General features: G+C 42.4%; 1 protein-coding gene across 4 annotated transcripts in view; it reads left to right on the top strand.

Annotated features, from left to right (window-relative positions):
• Window positions 1–7,571, top strand: part of CSNK1A1 (casein kinase 1 alpha 1) — a 41,374-nt gene extending 33,803 nt beyond the window's left edge. For 2 of the 4 annotated variants that reach the window (XM_075344632.1, XM_075344635.1), the window contains 2 exons: window positions 75–223; window positions 6,490–7,571. In XM_075344632.1, the coding sequence (XP_075200747.1) occupies window positions 75–223; window positions 6,490–6,497 (157 nt within the window). In that variant the 3' untranslated portion in view covers window positions 6,498–7,571. Of the gene's footprint in view, window positions 1–74; window positions 229–6,489 lie in introns of those variants that run through there. The other 2 variants (XM_075344634.1, XM_075344633.1) reach the window with 2 other exon arrangements.
• Window positions 7,572–22,059: the final 14,488 nt, after the last annotated feature.

Here is a 22,059-nt window from a genome sequence, read left to right as displayed (position 1 = left end):
CATTTTTGTGTAGAGCATTTGTGCGATTTGTGGGTGGTTTTGTATCTGACTCCATGTTTTACGTTCTTCTCCAGAACTTTGAATCACCAATATGACTACACATTTGACTGGACAATGTTGAAGCAGAAGGCAGCTCAGCAAGCGGCCTCCTCCAGTGGGCAGGGCCAGCAAGCCCAAACCCCCACAGGCAAGCAAACTGACAAATCCAAGAGTAACATGAAAGGTTAGTAGCCAAGAACCAAGAGACGTTTCAGGGAAATCAAATTTATTGTTAGGGATAAAAAGCGCAATGTGGATTTTCACAATTCAGTGTTAGATCGAGGAGGTGTTTTACAACCAATTTGGCCTATAAAAGGAACAAAAATAAAGAGAAAAAATATATAAAAAGACGTCCTTGGAGAATTTGACTACTAACTTTAAATTAAAATTTCCTTATTTGTGTATCAATATCTAGAAATCTCTCATCTTCTGGGATTTGGGGTCATCCTAACTGCATCTCTCTCATGTATTAACTCCCTTTTCCAAATGTGGGGGCCAGTCATTGATGGTGTGAATGTGGAGCCTTCTCTTAATTCACATTCCTGGACCTAACACTTTCAGGATTATTGGGAGCTCAGATTTCTGCCTCGTTGCTGTAATCTGTGGCGTTTTTTCCTTCTTGCCTTTCTGTTGCAGAAGGGACTTGTGGCACGCTGCAGGTCCCTTTTATGACTTCAAGCTTGTAAAATGTGGTGGGTCTCTACTCTACAAAATTGCTGGAAAATTGTGACTGTTTTTTTTTTTTGTTTGTTTTTTTTTAAATGTCAGGCCATGAACCTGAGAAGTGACTGCATGCTGCAGTTCCCCCTACGAAATTGGGCAACTCAGTCTCATTGTGCCTTTCCTCCTTCTCTTGTCTACCCTAGCTGTTCACAATGCCAGTTCCTAATGAATGCAGAGATTGAGTGGAGATCTACTGATGTCTTATTGTAGAGGCTGGGCATAATACGGTCGCTTTTCCCTGTATTGCTTAGATGTACTAGTGTTGGGGGGTAGGGGGTTTGCAAAGAATAGTATAAGGCTACTTTCACACATCCGGTTTGAGCCCTGCGGCTCAATCCGGCTGTGAAAACTATGCAACGGATGCGGCAAAAACACCGCATCCTTTGCATAAGTTTTTTTACATGCGGCCCGTCCGGTTTTTTCCGGTTGCGGTTTTTTCCGCATCGCGCCGCATCCGGCCTCCATAGGTATGCATTGAAAAATGCGCCGCAGCGGCCGGATGCGGCGCGATGCGGTGTTTTTTGCCGGAGCAAAAAACGTTGCAGGGGACGTTCGATCCGGCCGCCGCATCGGCTAAATCTGCCGCATGCGGCCAAAACCGGACCGAACGCAAGCCCCTGCGGCACAATACCGCACTAATGTAAGTCTATGCAAAAAAAAACGCAACCGGCGTTACAAAAGCCGGTGGCGGTTTTTCTGCAGAACGCCGTATTGTGCCGCAGAGCAAAAATCCGGATGTGTGAAAGCACCCTAAGATAGTTGACAGCAGCAGTGCTGCCTTCCCCACAAGCAGTTTGGTTTTAGTCAGTTCTATACTTCTGGAAACAGTGGGAATTTTCCCATTGGCCAAAGGCTGGAATGTAAAGCTGCAGTGTATAGTCCTGCTGTGTGCGCCTGAATAACCCTTTGTTGGAAGTGGTTTGCATGGCGACTGTAAGTGGTGTCAAACTTTTCAGGAGGTTGAACATGGTCCCCATCTTTCATTCATCATTGTCATTCTGTCTTGTTCGTAAAGCAAGCCTGTCATATTAAACATGCAGCATGTTATAGACCCGCAGATAAACAGATTGAGTTCTATATATTATAAAATTATACACTACTCACAAAGTTTAGGGATATTTGGCTTTTGGGTGAAATTCCAGGATGGTCCTACAATGCACTCTAACCTTTTCAGGTGAACTTAATGTGACCACCTCTAAACTTCTGAATGCACATATCCAGCTCTTCAATGCTTCAGTACATTTTGCATAACAGATGATCAATGAATTGCCCAAAAAAATTGAGGTTCAATTAGTATTTAGAATGTCGTCGTCCTCATGCTGTTCACATTTTAATATCCTGAAACCAAGATGACGCCAAGCAATCCACAGTACCTTGTTGTTGCGAGGCTTCAAGAAGAACGTTCTCTCAATGGAAGTGGCCACTGAGCTTTGTGTCATCAGCAGGTTACAATAGAGAAAAAACAAAAAAGCTAGCACTGAATGTGCACTACAGCACTAAAAATTCCAACTGTACTTATTATAAATTTGAGATTTTTGGCAAAAAAATGTAATTTTTTGAGCCACTCCACGGCAAATCTCATTTGGGGCAGTCCTAACACTAAAATATTTTTATAAAATGTGCCAAACGGCCTCACATATGAATAGTAGAACTAGAACTGCTCTTAGCAGCACTCACCTGGTCTATTTCAATCCCGTACCCATGACTGAATCATGGCTATGGGCGGGACAATAGATGAGGGAATCACCATTGCATGATTCTACTTAAATGATAAAATATCACTGTAGTGTGAACTTTTTACATGTTTTATAAATTTCACCAGAAAGCCAAATATCCCTAACTTTGAGTAGTGTGTGTTTGTATAGTTCTTAATTTCTAGGCTCAGGGGTCCAGTGGATGGTCCCAATCAGCGACTGACCACTTTCACATATAAATGAGCACACAGAAATAGGTGTTGGTTTCTTAGTAGGACCATCCTCGGGACGCTTAAACCTAAGAGCAGGAATTTACCAAAATTAGATCCAAGCAATACCCAATCCCCTAATTCTGTATGAATCACAAACTGTCTCTGCCCTATTGACAGGGAATTACCAGAATTACGGTATACAATGTGTTATTGGAGCGTAGTAGGTAGTGAGTAATGAAAAAATTTAGCACTCACCTGAGAGTAGTATATACAGGTGAATCATAAAGCCATTCCTAAAAACTGGCTGAACGGGCTGCTTGTCCAATGTGCTGCAGGACAATCCTCCAGTGGGAATCTGAATGGCGGCAATGCTCAAGGAAAGAGGACCGGTAATGGCCCTCTCCGTCTCCAATGGCAATAAAAGTGGTGGGATAAGGGTTATCAATATCAGGTAATAAAATTAATCAAATAGAATACAACGCGTTTCAGCTAAAAACCAGGCCGAAGCTTTCATTGGAGACAGGGAGCGCTATTACCGCTCTACTTTCCTTGAGATTCCGTATACTGGCCCATCTAGACAGGCCGGTAACCTGGAACAGGTGTTCTTTTGGAGTGCTTGTTTTCCGGTTGCAGGCGGCTTCCTTCTATGCTGAGAAAACACTTGTAAAAGTGCAGTTTGAATGTACCTTGGATGTTGATCTGCCACGGATGGCCTGTCTAATTGGGCATGAAGTCAGAACAATGCCCCAGTGGCATTGGGATCATTCTGTAGGTCATGTCACCTGGATGACTTTAGTTTGTGAATCCTATACAGTCACAGTTTTCCACACAAGCCATAAATTTTGTCTGTTAACCATTTGTTTGTCTTTTTTGTTTTGCAAATGAACTTTCTGTATCGCAAATGGGCTTTTTATGTCAATTTTATAATGTTTGTTGAGCAAGACCAATGTTTGTATCTTTCTACATTATGTGCTCCTTAACTGTTCTCAGGTCGGTGGTCATTTGTGCCCTTTATAGCACATATTAAACGTTTTGCTGTCCACAGGTCTGTTGCTGCTGTCCATGAACTTCACCTGAAACTTACAGCGAAAAGGGAGAATGGTGGAAATCTGTCCAGGGCTGGGGATAATAGAAACTAAGTGCCAAGCTAGTCACTAAGGATTCAGAACGGGATCATTTAAGTGACCTGGAAGTGAACATGCCAAAACCCTGTAAAAGCTTATTGGTGTGGCGCCATTCTCTGCTCTGTGCTGTTGCAGGGATAATATAGACATGTCCTTTTTAGTATTGTACTTGGAGGTAAATTATAGGAATAGTGATGTGTTCGGCTTTATTTCAGATGGACTCTGAACTTCCTGAGACGGGAGACGTCTGGTGTTCCTTGCTCTGAACCGGCCTCTTGGACAGTTGACTTTCATTTCGTCTGAACTTTTTTTGTATAGACAGATTAAGGCCCGCTAATTGGATTTTGTTGGAAAGGCAGACATGTATTACTTAGCGCTCTCTCCCTTAAGCAGTGAAATCTTGTTTTGTAACCCTTTTCTTGTATTACTTTGCTGTGGTTGCGTCTAAGATGTATGTTTTAATCGTTGACCTGAAGAATAAGTGTAGGCGATATTGGGTGCAGTAATTGGGCACTGTTCTAGGTTGGTTATTCTTGGTATGGAAGCCATGGTATCTTCTAGGTGGTGGATTCATGATCACTCACAAGTCTGATCTGTCTTATGTGATGAAATGATTGCTTTCCAGATAAACCAGCCTGACTGTTTTTTGAGCTAGTTTAGTGGCTGTTAATAAGAATTAACACCTTGTGTTTAGATCCCAGTTATCTGATATCTCACTTTTCATTATAGGACTCTGCGAATGTGAACCCTCCAGGACGTGCAGGCCGTGACTCCACCTTTGTTGCACCATATGGAGTTTGTCTTCCATTGCTGGTCAGGGTTTCCTAGCTACAGTGTTTTGTTGGCACTTGTGTCCATGGGTGCAGACAGTGCCGGCCTTGTATTATTGATGCTTGGCAGGACAATTGCTACAACTTGCCTTTTTAGTTTTCGCACATTGTGCCAGAATACTGAATTTCTATCAGCCCACTGCTTTAGTTTTCTGGCCGTATCAGATTTATTCAGGCTGTGACAGTGACAAGGGTAGAGTTGAAGATGAGGACATTGCACTAGTGGATTCATTTATAAAGTGGTGAATCCCTTCCATGCCTGTGTCTGACAGATTAATTAGATTACCCAAACTGACCTCCATTTATTCCTGAGCACGGCTTCTGCCTTATGCTGACGACTAACAAGAAATGATGAGCTCAGGAATGTCTTAACTTTTTAGTATTTGATATCCCAATGAGCACTCCACATGAAAATGTGCCGTTCACCTATCCCCTACCATACAGACTGATATCTCGCCCTGTAGAAAAACTTAAGCCCCCTGCATACATGCTCATTAGGGCTCGTAATATTGTAAAGAGAGAATTTAAGATTTGATGGATCCAGTTTTTCCTCGATCACATCAGTGCTTACAATTCTGTTTACTGCAACCCCCAGTTATAAGGCTTGTCTGTGTCCCTCACCACCACCTCTTCCCCCTCCTGGAAAGACATGGTAGTCAAGGGACTGCTTGTCTTTAGGGCTCAGTTCTTTTCTTTTGCATAGATATTAGCAAATTAAGGTGTGGGCAAAACTGCTAATGTGTTACCCATAATGTAGGGTTGAAGAGGTGTGCATGACTGCCTCTTTTGTATGTTCTGTGAATCTGCACAGTAAGCAGCGCACCTGTTGTACGCAGTGAGCTCTTGACTTCCCTTTGCTGCCCATGGTCGTGGTTTGATTTGCCAAAGTTGCTCTTGCACTAGATTCTAAAACATTGATATGTTTTGGTTCTTCTAGGGAAGAGTGGGATCAGGTGCAGAGTATCAGCGCATTGTGCTGCGTTGTCATTCTGCAGAATTCTATGGAAATATTCGCATGAGGCCAGGATAATTGCCTGAAGGACTCATGTCACCAGCCTGTTACTGTGTGCAGAGCAGCATGACCTTTTTAGACTCAGTTGAGTCCTAGCACTCGAGCAGAAAATACTAAATCAAGTTATAAACTCTCTTGGGCCAATTCCTGAAAAGTACCGAAGCGCACATTCATGCTACGCCAGTCTTGGTGGAGTAGAAGGTGCAGAATTAAGAGGTCCACACCACTTGATGATTTTTGGCGCTTCTCAGGGGCGTGCACCTCACCAGATACTGTTGTAACATTTCTGGTGTACAAAACGCCATCTTTTATGATAAATCTAGTGGGTGACGTTGCCATGTCCCACCCCAACACCTCCCATTTTGACAGAGCTGATTAAATCTGGCTGCAAAGCAATACAATCGCAACGTGTTTGAGCATCTCTGTTGCTCAAATGTTTTGTGACTCTTCAAAGCTTGTCAATTTTTCTAAGATTTGATTAATCTCTCCATTACGTCTGAGCATTCATTCTTCCATCTCAGCTACCCGATAAGAGAATATTGAATGGCTCCCATGTAGGAGGTTGTTCCTTTGACTCTGACTCGAAGATGCAGTGTGCCAGGGTTATTTTGTCGTCACGCCAGTCATATGTGAGTTTTGTTTCAGAGCACGGTATGAGCCGGGCAAATGTTTTCAGGTAAAAGCAATCGTCCTGTTCGCGGTCTTGTGATGGTGCATATTGGGATGATCAGTCTACACCTCCTCCTTTTACCTTAATCTGTCATTTCTGGTCTTGCTTGTGCTAATCACCTGTGAATCTTTGCATTTTTCTCCTTACAAGTTGGTAAATCTTGTCTCTTTCCTTCTCTCCAACAGGATTTTGAATACGCAAGGAGCAGACATTGCAGTTCCTGGCACGAGCTGGACCCGTCACTCCCTTAAAGCCTAGAGATTTTTAGTTCATATGTACACTTGCCAGTTGTTGTGGGAGACCATTTACTTGGTGTAAAAGGAACTTAATTTCAGTCTAAACTGGCTACCTGCGGCGTCGGTGCCGACTAGTAGCTGCTGTTAATAATTGTGAATATCACTAAGATTAGTGAAACATGGTGTCCAGTTCTTTGATTGCAATTTTTCCCTCCTGAAAGCGTGGGACGGGTGGTTCAGTTATCTGGCGTTCAACAGAGTGGTGGAAGAAATTGTGCATATGCCAATTTTATTTTTGTTCCTATGGTTAACCTCTTGAACTTTTACACTGCTTACGACTTCTACTTCAGAGGAGCGACATGATCTGGTTTCCTAGAGACAGTTGTGACAACCCAAGTCTAAAGAGAAAACTCCGTTGTCCCAAATTTTTCTTTCTTCACTTCTGTGTTTTTTAAGTTGTACACTTTAAACATTCTTAGCTGTTGCATTGTAAGGCCACTTGCTGTACGAGTAGGTGTTCCTACAGTGAATGAGCAACTAGAACTTTCTTTTTGATCTCTCATCTGTCACCTTGTCTGGTTATTATGGTGACCACGTGGCTCCAGGTTATTAGGATCTACTGGCATAGCAGCTTCTCTTCCTCGAAACAAACCCAACTTTGATGTACATCCACAGCAGTCTGCCGTTTCTTGATAATCTGAAACCAATAAATGTCCCTGATGTAACCAAAGATTACAATTTTAAGCAGAGAATCTAACTGAGCTGTGTTTTTAAAGCGGCCGTCTTCTGCAGCGCAGACCTAGAAACACAAGCTGGCAGTCCTATAGTCTTTAGAGAATGGGCGATACCTTGTACAAAGCAAACCGCTGCCCTCCCGTCACAATCTAGTTACCATCTCTAAACTTAAAGCTTGTCTAAGTGGCTTAGGAAACGAAATCGTTGTAAACATGAGCCGGGATCTTTGTTTTTATTTTCAACACTTTTTTTGTTTGTTTACAAGTTCATTAAAAACTTTAAAAAAATTCCATAAAGTTTCCATAAGTAGCTTAAATTTTGTTTTTTTGTTTTTTGTTTTTTTTTTATTTTACCTTCAAGGTTGGATGTTTTTAGAGGATACTTTTCTTTCTTTTATTATGGTTGAAATGACTGTTAATGTACATAGATCTCGCTGAAAAGATGGTTTGATGTACTTCTGTTGGTAAAGTGTTTAGTGTGATACTTGGGGGGGATAGTCTCTCATAAGCAGCCATTGCCAAATGGCAATCACCGCACAACTGTAATTACCAGAAGCTGCTTTTCCCCCTGTCAATATCCAAAACACACTGATGTAAAGTACGGTTACATGATAGTAGGACTAACCCCTCTAGGCACACTTTATGTAACATGCTGAACACGTGAAAAATGGCAGCGCTGTCATCAAATACTGCCATTCAGTCTAAGCATTATGGAGAAAGTAAAGATCTACGGTGGTGGCTTGGAAATTGTGTGGTAACCAAGGTCTTAAACAGGGTGCCATGCACAGCATACAGCTCTGAAACTGGTTCTTGGCATCATGTGCTCTTTCTAGCCATTAGTCTAATGCTGCTTACACACAGACCCACGTTAGTTGTCCTCCTTATGGTGCTTACATGTAACTGACAGTTACATACAAGTGCATTTCAATAACTTAGAATATCATCAAAAAGCTAATTTCATTAATTCAACTCAAAAAGGGAGACTTGTGTATATATGTATGTGTTTATTTCTGCTAATATTGATGATTATGGCTTACAGCCAATGAAAAACCAAAAGTCATCTCAGAATATTAGAATTACCACAAAACACCTGCAAAGGCTTCCTAAGCGTTAAAATGGTCCCTTAGTCTGGCTCTGTAGGTTACACAATCATGTAGAAGACTGCTGACTTGACAGAAGTCTAGAGGGCCATCATTGACACTCCACAAGGAGGGTAAGCCACAAAAGGTCATTGCTAAAGAAGCTGGCTGTTCAGAATGTGGTTTCCAAGAATATTAATGGAAGGTTGAGTGGAAGGAAAAAGTATGGTAGAAAAAGGTGCACAGAAATAAACACTTGACATTGATCAGTTTGTAATAACTCTATAATGTTTCCCTTTTTGTATTGAATTACTGAAATTAAATTTTTAAGGATTTTTCAATTTATTGAGATGCACCTGTATATTTTACCAGAGTCGCTCATCCAAAAAGCTTCATCTGGACTTCACCTTTCATTACACACCGGAAGGCTATATATGTATTACTAGGTTTTTGTGAAGATTTCTCACTAAGACAATCATCTAGTTTATTTGATCAGCTGGTGCTGAAATGCACACTAGTGGGTATAATAGTACCCATGACATGCAAACTTTTGTCTAAGGGTGGACTCGCACGAGCGTATAACGCACATGAGTATTGGAACACATCACCCGGCGTGGCAGGCTTCTCTCCTGACAGGAGTGGGTCAGCTGCATGTATTTCTATGCGGCTGGCATGCTCCTGTCCGGAGCGTGTGCGGCCACACCGGGTGATATGTTCCGATACTCAAGCGAGTTATACGCTCGTGTGAGGGCACCCTAAAGCTCATTTATAAAAGGAAAACTGGTCTTTTAAACCTCTTGGCTAGTGAAGGGGGTCATGCAGCTCAGAGACGCTATTGTCCGTAAGTTTACTATTGTTTATATAGTTTTGTGATGTTAAATGTATTTTATTCTAAACATTTTTTGGCAGTCCTTAACCCCCTTCCCTCTAACAAAGTTTCCCAAATTCCAGTCCTCGAGCCACCAACCATGCATGCTTTCAGGATTTCCTTAAGTATTGCTCTGGTGAATTCCATGACCTGTGCAATACTATGGAAAGCCTGACAACATGCACTGCTGGTGGCTGTTGTAGACTGGAGATGGAGAACACTGCTCTATCATGAAGTGTATTAAAAATTCTTGAAATCTTCTCACCCTGGCTTTTTTAGACTCCAATCTTCTGCTTCAAGAAACACTTATACATGGCCTTGATTAGCAGACACCAACCTATCTTTTATATTGAAGTGTCTAATCAGCATATGCAGAAGTAATTGTAAATCGAGGGGGAGTAGATCAGCTGTCACATCACATATTGTGACTGGTGGATCATATGTGATCAGCTTTGTACAGAGGTGTAATCCTGCTTCTTACAAGGAGCTTTGCTGAAAACTCTTCCTGAAACCACTAAGTATTTTAAAATGGGAGCCAGTGGGCGATTTGCAAGATTGATACAACAGTGCCTTGCGAAAGTATTTGGCCCCCTTGAATTTTTCAACCTTTTCCCACATTTCAGACTTCAAACAAAGACTAAAAAATTAAATTTTATGCTGAAGAATCAACAACAAGTGGGACACAATTGTGAAGTTGAACGATATTTATTGTTTTTAAATTTTTGTAAAAAATAAAAAACTGTAAATTGGGACATGCACTATTATTCGCTCCTTTACTTTCAGTGCAGCAAATTCACTCCAGAAGTTCATTGAGGATCTCTGAATGATCCAATGGTGTCCTAAATGACTGATGATAAATATAATCCACCTGTGTGTAATCAAGTCTCCGTATAAATGCACCTGCTCTGTGATAGTCTGTGTTCTGTTTAATGTGCAGATACCATCATGAAGACCAAGGAACACAACAGGCAGGTCCGTGGAACTGTTGTGGAGAAGTTTACAGCCGGGTTTGGATGCAAAAAGATTTATCAAAACTTAAAACATCCCAAGAAGCACTGTGCAAGCGATCATTTTCAAAAAATGGAAGGAGTATTGTACCACTGCAAATCTACCAAGACTCAGCCGTCCAAATTTAATGTCAAACAAGGAGACGACTGATCAGTTGCAGCAAAGAGGCTCATGATCACTCTGGATGATCTCTGGATGCAGAGATCTACAGCTGAGGTGGGAGAGTCTATCCATAGGACAATAATCAGTCGTACACTGCACAAATCTGGCCTTTATGGAAGAGTGGCCAGAAGAAAGCCATTTCTCAAAGATATCCATAAATGTTGTGTTTAAAGTTTGCCACAAGCCACTTGGGAGACACACCAAACATGTGGAAGATGGTGCTCTGGTCAGATGAAACAAAAATCGAACTATTTGGACACAATGCCAAACGATATGTTTGGCGTAAAAGCAACACAGCTCATCACCCTGAACACACCATCCCCACTGTCAAACAGGGTGGTGGCAGCATCATGGTTTGGTCCTGCTTTGCTTCAGCAAGGACAGGGAAGATGGTTAAAATTGATGGGAAGATGGATGGAGCCAAATACAGGACCATTCTTGAAGAAAACCTGTTGGAGTCTACAAAAGACCTGAGACTGGGACGGAGATTTGTCTGTCAACAAGACAATGATCCAAATCATAAAGCAAAATCTATAATGGAATGGTTCACAAATAAATGTATCCAGGTGTTAGAATGGCCAAGTCAAAGTCCAGACCTGAATCCAATCGAGAATCTGTGGAAGGAGCTGAAAACTGCTGTTCACAAACGCTCTCCATCCAACCTCACTCAGCTCCAGCTATTTGCAAAGGAAGAATGGGTAAGAATTTCAGTCTCTCGATGTGTAAAACTGATAGACATACCCCAAGCGACTGCAGCTGTAATCACTGCAAAAGGTGGCGCTACAAAGTATTAACTTTAAAGGGGATGAATAATATTGCACGCCAAACTTTTCAGTCTTTTATTTTTTACTAAAAATTTAAAATGAGCAATAAATTTTGTTTAACTTCACAATTGTGTCCCACTTGTGGTTGATTCTTCACCATAAAATTTAAAATTTTTATCTTTCGAAGTCTAAAATGTGGGAAAAGGTTGAAAAATTCAAGGGGTCGAAATACTTTTTGCAAGGCACTGTAGTTTACTACTTAATAAAGATTGAGACATAGGGGGGGGGGGAAACCTGGCAATACAATACCCGGTTTGAACAATAACCTGCTGAAGTCCAAGCTTGACCTATTTAATAACGTCGCCTTTGACACAGAGGCAGGCACACCCTCGCTGCAGATTACTTTCAAACCCCACTACTCACTGTGGCTTAGCGAGGCAAAATGTATATTCCAGCCATTGCTGGTTTCTTGGAGATTCCTTAGGTTGAACTTCTGCCCTTGAGATCATGTTTATGGCTAATTGTGATCTTAGTTGGGCTGCAATAAATGCAAAGGTGAGTTGATGGTTCCATATGGACTGACTTCACACTGTATAGAAGTGCTATGGCTTCTTCAGAGCTATTTTACTTTGTCTTCAGAATGTCTTTATTACAGCAGGGATCCTATTAATGGCTCACACGGATGCGGTGCAGGATGGTTGCGAACAGGAACTGTACATGCATGCAGCTAGTTCTCACATCAAATGGCAGCAACTGCCTATCACTGAATTGGTGACCCACTTACAGCACTTATATAGAGAAGCAGTATGCTGGTACGGCCTGTCACTTGTTCCGATGCCCAACGAGAAATAAAAATGTAATTATTGGTTATTCTGTAGCAGTGTAATCCTTTTTTTTTTTCTTTTTTCTTTTTAATATCAGCAAGTGATGATGTGGCTGCAGGTGGAAAGTAGAAATGAATGACAGTAAACCTTGTTTCCTCCGATTACAGGCATTATCTTCTCTGGTAACACCCTTGAGATCATACGCATTGAAGCCATTCCAGTACCTCTTCTATTGTATTCTCAGGGTGTTTCCACATTAGGCTTTTCCATTGAAATTCTAATGGAATGTGTTTTACTGGGACATCCGTAAGAGAAGATGCAGACAATGTTGTTATACATGCTGGTCAGGCTACCCTAAAGGATGAAGAATGTATATGCATTGTTAATGTCACAGCAAAATGTATGCTGTGAAATGGATTATGGCTTAATTTAATTTACTCCAACCAAAGTACATTTATTGATTTAAACAGCTTTGTTACAGTTGTGATTCCCGTTGGTGAAATATGCTTGGAAACTGTACAACTGGTTCTAGTGCTGTAACAGATCATCCATAGGGTCACCCTCATGGTGTTCAGGCACGTGTAGCTGTTGCCATGTGTGGCCGAAGCCATGCAACATGCCAATGGCTGTGTGATTCTGTTTGCACACACAGTTCTGGATGTGTATTACTAATTAAGGGTATGTGCGCACGTTGCTTTTTACCTGCTTTTTACCTGCTTTTTTGCTGCTTTTTCTTCTGCGCTGTTTAATGCCAAAATGGATGTGTTCTTCTATTCAAGCAAAGTCTATGGGAATTTGGGTTTCTTGTTCACACTATGTTGTTCAAAATGCTGCCTTTTTGTGGCAGAACTTTGGTCAAAAACTCAGCTTTGCAGTGCAAAACCCAAATGGCAAAAACAATTGACATGTTGCTTCTTTGAAAAGCTGAGTTTTTGACCAAAGTTCTGCCACAAAAAGGCAGCATTTTGAACAACATAGTGTGAACAAGAAACCCAAATTCCCATAGACTTTGCTTGAATAGAAGAACACATCCATTTTGGCATTAAACAGCGCAGAAGAAAAAGCAGCAAAAAAGCAGGTAAAAAGCAACGTGCGCACATACCCTAAAGGGTATCAAGACATTAGGATCAAGCCTCCTAAGCCAGCTATAGGGATATGTAAGTCCTAGTAAACTGACTAAAACGATTATTATTTGCGATCCAATGTTTTATCCTAGAGAGAGCCACAATTTTCTTAATATGTAAATGAGCGAAGATCTATGGGTGCAAGACAGAAATCTGAGAATTATTCCAGAAGCTTATTTTAAAACAAAGGGGGCATTACTAGTGTGAGGCGTAGAGCAGGAGAGCAGAGTGTCTGTTATTACATGTCAAACGCTGGTAACACACCCCTCCCTTTAGACCTCTGAAAGCGAGGCAGGTTCTCTGGGAGATCTGCATCCAGCCCTTAAGATCTTAAAGGGAAGGTGTCGCGGTTTTTTATTTTTGTATTAAAAATAGTGATTATGAAATCAAGTATTTTTAATACAAAATTAAAATCGCAGCTTATTTAGTTTTTATTTAATTCTAATTTTACTGGAGCCGCTGGGGCTGCCATGCTGGATTTGCTGTGTGTGTAACGACAGTTACTCCTTTATGGCAGCCCCTGTGCATAGACTCTGATAGTCGGAATCTAACCCCTAGGCTTCTTACAGGAGAGCTCCCTGCTGTGATCATGACTGGCCCCCTGGGCTGTCCAGATCACAGCAGAGGGAGGAGATCAGCGCCATCTTTCTGCAGCTCACAGCGGTAATGCTGTGTGCTTAACTTTTCCCTCTGTCACCCGTTCTGCCCATGGGGAGTAGTGTACCGGTGCCCCTCCCCCCGCCGCCGATGCTACCGTCTCTGATAATACCCCCACGCTCTCCCAACATGGCCTGTCACCTGTCGGCCTGTGTGTGAGTAGTGTACGACTCCCCTCCTTCCCCGACCGCAGCGGGCATGCATGCATGCATGCGTGTGTGTGTGTGCTGGCAGAGCATTTTGCGTGTGTGCTGGCAGAGCAATGTGTGTGCATGCTAGCGTGTGTTGCAGAGCATTTTGCGTGTGTACTGGCAGATCAATGTGTGTGTGTGTGCCACTGCATGTGAGTACCTGTGTGTGTACCGGTGATACTGTCTGCCGAGCAGTGTATCTAATCCTATCCTGTGTGATACTGTCTGCCGAGCCGTGTATCTAATCCTATCCTGTGATACTGTCTGCTGAGCCGTGTATCTAATCCTATTCTGTGTGATACTGTCTGCCGAGCCGTGTATCTAATCCTGTCCGGTGTGATGCGGTCTGCTGAGCCGTGTACCTAATCCTCACCTGTGTGATACTGTTTGCTGAGCTGTGTATGTAATCCTAGCCTGTGGGATACTCCTGCTGTCCTTGATGACACTTTAGACATTTCTGGTCACCAACAAAATGGCTGTGCTCTATGTCCCTACATGTCATTCTCTGTTATCTGTTGTAAACACTCAGATTAGGAGGGGGGAGGCGTGCCATCACACACAGGAGAGCAGACTCCGCCCACTTTACTGCAGGCTGTAATGTGAGTTTTTTTATACAGTGGGATTTCTGTAGGATTTCAGTAGCTGCTCCCCCTTATGGTTAACAGTGGAAAATATCAAACTTTTTAATTTTTTTTTTATATTTTGCTCAATTAAAAACCAAATATTATTTAAACAAAACATTTAAACATTATTACTTTACATTTTTTCAGTTATTGAAATTTTTTTTTTTTTTTTGACGATACCTTCCCTTTAACAGATTATTTACTGATTAAGAGGCAGAAGTGCAAATCAGGATATTGGTAATGCAGCTGATGTAATTTATTTGGATTTTGCAAAGGCATTTGATACTGTGCCACAGTCTTGTAATGAAGCTCCAGGGGCAGGGGCTAGGGGAAACTAAGCAGATGGGTAAGGAATTGTGGATGGGATTGATAGTTTGGTGTCGTCAAAGACAAACTTTACTATGTAGGATATTAAAAACTGGCCTTTGACTGTACAATATTACAAAATGATCTGGATAAGATGGTCTCGGAATGGGCGGAAACTTGGTAAATGAGATTTAATGTTGATAAATGTAAAGTAATGCACCTAGGATGGAGTAATCCTATAGCTGCGTATACATTAAATGGAAGTAAACTCGGGACTACAGATCAGGAGAAGGACTTGGGGATTCTGGTTACAAGTAAGCTGAGCAGCAGCACTCAATGTCAGTCAGCAGCGACAAAAGCAAAGAAGATTTTAGGGTGTATAAAAAGATGAGATCCCGTGATCCCAACGTATTGTGCCCCCACTTTCCCCCCTTATAAATCACTTGTAAGGCCACAACTGGAATATGGGATCTAGTTTTGGGCTTCACATTATATTCAGATGTTAGTTCAAAGGCAGGCAACTAGACTACAAGGAATGGAAGGCCTCCCATATGGTGAGCAGTTGAAAAGCTAAACTGAATGGACCTAGGTCTTTTTCTCAACCTATGTAAGAGATGTGGACTTTTCTGGAATAAATGGAATTGCAGGTATCATTGTATTCTGCTTCCTATGACCTACATGCCCATATAGATTGCTCAGGAGGGTTGTTTCTACCGTCGGATGCCCTTTTAAACATTACGTTTTTAGCTTTGATGATTTTAGTTACAGGCTGGGTACGAAGTATTATTGCTGACTACAGGAAAACTTACATGGAAATATAAGTGTTGCTGTAAAACTGTTGTTGGTGACTACTAATTTTACATGGTTGGAATTTTAATGTGTGCAGAGAATTGGTAATACTTTTGCCCTATGCGTGTACTTGGCCAAAAATACTGACCTAACTTGTCTGTTTACATAGACGTGTATAGGTAAATGGCTACAATCTTGACATTTATTTTCTTGCTTTCAAAGAACTTGATAAAAGCTCCATTCAAATATGGAAATTTTCTAAAAGTACATTTACAGTGCATGATTGAGCAACTTAGATCTGAAGTCGCCCACATGTTGTACATGGCTGTTGCCTGTACATAGGAGTTCTTGAAGGCCTCATTCACATGTGCAAAAGTGTTTATATGCCAGGCGTAGAACTTAGAGAAGCTATAATTGAAAGATTGGCATCTTTTCTGTGTTTTGGAGACCCTCCTGGTTTTGGCAAATACTGATAGAGAATACTGATGTGTGAATGAGGACCAAGAGAGCCATTGTCGGACTTCTATGGCAGTGACTTATGTCTAAGGAAAACAAAAGAATCAGTATTCCAAAAGCAGACTTACTGGATTCTAATTTTATAGATGATGAACTGCAGAGATCTACAGCTGAGGTGGGAGAGTCTGTCCATAGGACAATCAGTCGTACACTGCACAAATCTGGCCTTTATTAAAGAGTGGCAAGAAGAAAACCATTCTCAAAGATATCCATAAAAAGTGTCATTTAAAGTTTGCCACAAGCCTCCTGCGAGACACACCAAACATGTGGAAGATGGTTCTCTGGTCAGATGAAACCAAATCGAACTTTTTGGTACAATGCCAAACGATATGTTTGACGTAAAAACAACCCCGCTCATCACCCTGAACACACCATCCCCACTGTCAAACATGGTGGTGGCATCATAGTTTGGGCCTACTTTGCTTCAGCAGGGACAGGAAAGATGGATGGAGCCATATACAGGACTATTCTTGAAGAAAACCTGTTGGAGTCTACAAAAGACCTGAGACTGGGACGGAGATTTGTCTTCCAACAAGACAATGATCCCAAACATAAAGCAAAATCTACAATGGAATGGTTCACAAATAAATGTATCCAGGTGTTAGAATGGCCAAGTCACAGTCCAGACCTAAATCCAATCAAGAATCTGTGGAGAGAGCTGAAAACTGCTGTTCACAAACGCTCTCCATCCAACCTCACTCAGCTCCAGCTATTTGCAAAGGAAGAATGGGCAAGAATTTCAGTCTCTGGATGTGGAAAACTGATAGAGACATACCCCAAGCGACTTGCAGCTGTAACCGCAGCAAAAGGTGGCGCTACAAAGTAGTAACTTAAAGGGAACGAATAATATTGCACGCCCCAATTTTCAGTTTTATTTTTTACAAAAATTTAAAATAAGCAATAAATTTTGTTCAACTTCACAATTGTGTCCCACTTGTTGTTCATTCTTCACCATAACATTAACATTTTTATCTTTATGTTTGAAGCCTGAAATGTGGGAAAAGGTTGTCCTTCAACCTTTTTATTCAAGGGGGCCGAATACTTTTGCAAGGCACCTGTGTGTGTAATATTATATATATATATAATATATATATATAATATATAATTATAGAATACATACACACACACAGAGTATCTCTAATTAATATATATATATATATATATATATATTAGATACTCTGTGTGTGTGTAATATATATTTATTATATATATATATATATATATATCTATATATAATCTATCTCTATATCTAATACACAGTTATACTTTATGTACCATACTGTATATACTGGTTTCTATGGCTTTTTGCTTGCACTAGTTTCACATTTATTGTTATGGAATATGCCTACAATGTGAAGCATAACCTGAAGTGCTGAAACCCAAGGGGACAGATATGGTTTCTAAATAAAGCTTTTTAGATGACACCTCTTCAAAGAAAAAAATGTCTAGTCACTAGAATGCTGCTTTCATAACCTCTCCCTCCTAGTATCCCCCTCCTCTTCCTCAACGCAGCCTTTCACATTCCTTCCTGTAATTAACAGTCCCAAAGCAAGACGAAACTGGTTCACGAAACAGGCTTTGTCTGCATTGTGAATGAGCCATTCCTCCAGAAGACCTAACATACGTGGAATAACATTATACATTTTCAGCAATGAAAGTGTGTATTAACTTTTAACCCCATTACGACTGCATTACGTTTTAAAACGGCAGCAAAAAAGGGTACTTAATCCTTTCTGCCGTTTTAAAACGGCGGTCAGAAAAATGTAAATAGCGCCCCCCAGAGGTGCAAAATCTCCGGGGCTTCAGCTACCGGGGGTAGCTGAGACCCTGGAGATTATGATTCGGGCCGGTTTTTCCGTTCCCCGGACATGTGATCGCCGTTATACACAGTGTAACAACGATCACCTATAAGAAAATGAAATCGTTGGTGAAAAATGTTTTTTCTCACATCTGACATGATCAAACATGTCAGATGGGAGAAAAATGTTTTCCCCAGATCCCCTCCGGTCCCCCGGTGCTGGCACAGTCCCCCACGGTAACCCCCGGTCCCCCTCCCCGCCCGCCTCCACGTGTTCGGCGTCCAAAATGGCGACCGCAAGCTGTATGCGGCCGCCGAGAAATGTCACTCACAAGAAATCTCACTCACATCTGACGTGATCAAAACACGTCAGATGTAAGATAAAGTCCTCCCCAGTCCTCCCCGGTCCTCCCCGTTCCTTCCCCGGTTCAGCAGTCCCATCAATGTCCCCACCGGTCCCCTCCAGGTTGTCAAATAGCGGGCGCATACAATACATGCGCCCGCTGAAATCATCTTCTTCTGTCCCATCCGACGTGATCAAACATGTCAGATGGGACAGAAGTGTGCTCCCACGTTCCCCTCCGGTTTTCCCCCGGTACCTCAATAAAATTACAGGTCCCCCGCGGCCCCCCCTCTTCTCTCTGTCTCCAAAATGGCGACCGCAAGCTGTATGCGGCCGCCGAGAAATCTCACTCACATCTGACGTGATCAAAACACGTCAGATGTAAGATAAAGTCCTCCCCGGTCCTCCCCGTTCCTTCCCCGGTCCAGCAGTCCCATCAATGTCCCCACCGGTCCCCTCCAGGTTGTCAAATAGCGGGCGCATACAATACATGCGCCCGCTGAAATCATCTTCTTCTGTCCCATCCGACGTGATCAAACATGTCAGATGGGACAGAAGTGTGCTCCCACGGTCCCCTCCGGTTTCCCCCGGTACCTCAATAAAATTACAGGTCCCCCGCGGCCCCCCCTCTTCTTCTCTCTGTCTCCAAAATGGCGCGCGCATGTGCAGTGTGCCCACGTCCTAATCTGCCTCCTCTACATAGCAACCATTTCATTTCAATTTCATTGGTTCCTGGCATTTGATCACTGTGGTAGATCCTATCACAGTGATCAAATACCCAAAATATTTACAGAAATGGCAGCATTTGGGTCTGCCTCTCTCTTCTCTCCCTTGTAGTTGATCTGGGAGAGAAGAGAGAGAGAGACTACAATTGCTGCTGCTTCTTGTCAAACAAAAAAAAAGCATTTTATTATAAAATCATTCAAATATCCTCACCCCTAATATCCTCACCCCAATTATCCTCACCCCACTATCCTCATCACCCCCTTAGGTTAGATTTTTTTTTTCTTTTTTTTCTTTGATCAGGGTTAGGATCAGGGTTAGGGTTAGGATCAGGGTTAGGTTCAGAGTAAAAAAAAAAAACTTAAAAAAAATAAAGTAATGGCTCGCAGATCATTCACTGCCGAGCAGGTATACACGCTGCTTGCCGCCAGCAGTTCAGGCACAGATACGGAGTCAGCCTCTGAATTTGAGGGATTTTCAGATAGTGATGACTCGGCTTCCTCCACGGGATCCCACAACCCGATGGTAGCGGAGTCGGTCGTCACTGCTGGAGCTTCAGCGGCAGGCGTCGTCACTGCTGGAGCTTCAGCGACAGGCGTCGTCACTGCTGGAGCTTCAGCGACAGGCGTCGTCACTGCTGGAGCTTCAGCGACAGGCGTCGTCACTCCCGAAGGTTCAGCGGCAGGCCCAAGTACTGCAGTCCCACCTGCACTGTGGAATCCCAACGTGATATTTGCCCCCCAAATTCCCCCTTTCATAGTAACCCCTGGAATTAAAGTAGACGTAAACAATTTTGCCCCCTTTGATTTTTTCCAAATCTTTATAAGCGAAAACGTTCTAGACCTTATTGTCCAACAAACTAATTTGTACGCCCAACAATATAGTTCCCAAAACCCCACATCCTTCCATTCCCGCTCCTGGATCCCCACAACCGTCCCAGAAATAAAAAAATTCTTAGGCCTTACCCTCAACATGGGTTTAGTTAAAAAACCCACTCTGCGCTCGTACTGGGCGACTAAATGTGTTCACGTCACCCCTGTGTTTGCAGCCATAATGTCCCGATCCCGATACGAGACCCTTTTACGTTTCCTCCACTTTAGTAATAATGACCAAGCCCCCCCAAGAACAGACCCAAACTACGACCGCCTTTATAAATTGAGACCCCTAATAAACCTTCTAAAAGATTCCTTCCTAAATTCGTATACCCCTGACAAAAATGTATCTGTAGACGAGTCCCTTATGAGTTACAAGGGCCGTCTGTCATTCCGCCAATTCCTTCCCTCCAAGCGTGCCAGATATGGTATTAAACTTTATAAAATGTGTGAAAGCACAACTGGTTACACCTGTACCTTTTTTATATATGAAGGTAGGGACCGCCAAATAAATCCCCCAAACTGCCCCCAGACAATTGGCATCCCAGGCAAAATTGTCTGGGAGCTAATGACCCCATTTTTACAGCAAGGATACCATGTGTACACAGATAATTATTACACCAGTGTCCCCCTTTATAAAGCCCTCCATGCTGCAAACACAGGGGCCTGTGGCACAATCCGTAAAAATAGAGTTGGTCTACCGTCACAGTTGGTGTCCAGACGTCTGGAGAAGGGTGCGTCCTGCTCACTGGCAAGTGACCATCTTCTTGCCGTGAAATGGAAAGACCGAAAGGATGTTTTCATGCTCACCACCCTGCATGCGGACACCACTGTGACGGTTAGAGACAGGGGCACCACCAGGGACAAACAGAAGCCGCTCTGTGTGACAGATTATAACAAGTATATGGGAGGTGTAGATCTGTCCGACCAGGTGCTTCAACCTTATCTGGTCAAGCGGAAGACAAGGGCCTGGTATAAGAAGGTAGCAATCTACCTAATCCAAATTGCCACATATAACAGTTTTGTGCTATACAAAAAAGCGCAAGGACCACTTGCCTTCCTCCAATATCAGGAGACAATTGTCTCGCGTCTCCTTTTTGACTCGGAGGCACCGGAGGAAGCCTTCGAGTCGGAGGATGTGCGCAGACTGTCTGAGCGCCATTTTATTAGCCTAATCCCTCCCACTACCACAAACAATCGTCCTCAAAAAAGATGCAGAGTTTGTGGAAAGCAAGGTAGGAGGAGCGATTCTCGCTACTACTGCCCCACGTGCCCCTCTCAACCAGGCCTCTGTGTCACCCCCTGCTTTGAAATCTTCCATACTGCCACCCATTATTGAATTGGCATCACTTTCCCCATAATTGTGTAATAACTTATGTAAAGATTCTTTTTATTTTGTGTCAAGTAAAAATTATTATTACTATTTTCATCAATAAAACACATTTTACCCCATTTCACAAATAATTCCAGGCCACAATCATCCCATATCAAACTATTATTCAGACAAATCCTTGTCTACATGCCCACGTCTGCATACTCCAGAATGTGGACCCCACTAACGTTCTTGAAAAGTCTGACCATTTGACAACTTTCCAGGACTTGATCACTCACAAGCATATTATTTTACCATTTATCTTAGTTTGATGGTTTTTACGACTAAGTCTTGCTACACAAAACTTTTCTTTGAATTTTTATTACTTATTTATCTTGGTGATACGGGCACGATAATTTTATTGGAGGATCTCTAACAATGTGGCTGTTCCATATTCATCCCCTATGAGCTTTACTGCATGGTTCTTGCCGAACCTCCTGTACAGGACATAATTTTGAGAAACCTGCAGGATATTGGTCGTTTTGTGCACATAGCGGCTCCTACCTTGGCGGGTAGGAGCCTGTTATGGTGTACCACGTCACTTGGCACATTCGTCCCTCATATAGGGATTGATGGAGCTAGGAAGACGTTGTACGACTAGTTTGTTTGAAAAATAAAGCTTCTCGCCCTGCTGGTGATCTTTCATCTTTGGAACAGACTCAGATTTGCCACACAGTGGCTACTTAATTCCTCCACATTTTGCCCTTCACTCCAGTAAAGTCTATTCTTTTTGCTACAAAATACCCAATTGCAAGATAACGGTTTT

This window comes from Anomaloglossus baeobatrachus, chromosome 4 (genome assembly GCF_048569485.1).
Source record: "Anomaloglossus baeobatrachus isolate aAnoBae1 chromosome 4, aAnoBae1.hap1, whole genome shotgun sequence".
Classification (NCBI taxonomy): Eukaryota; Metazoa; Chordata; class Amphibia; order Anura; family Aromobatidae; genus Anomaloglossus; species Anomaloglossus baeobatrachus.
This window is presented reverse-complemented; position numbering and strand designations above follow the sequence as displayed.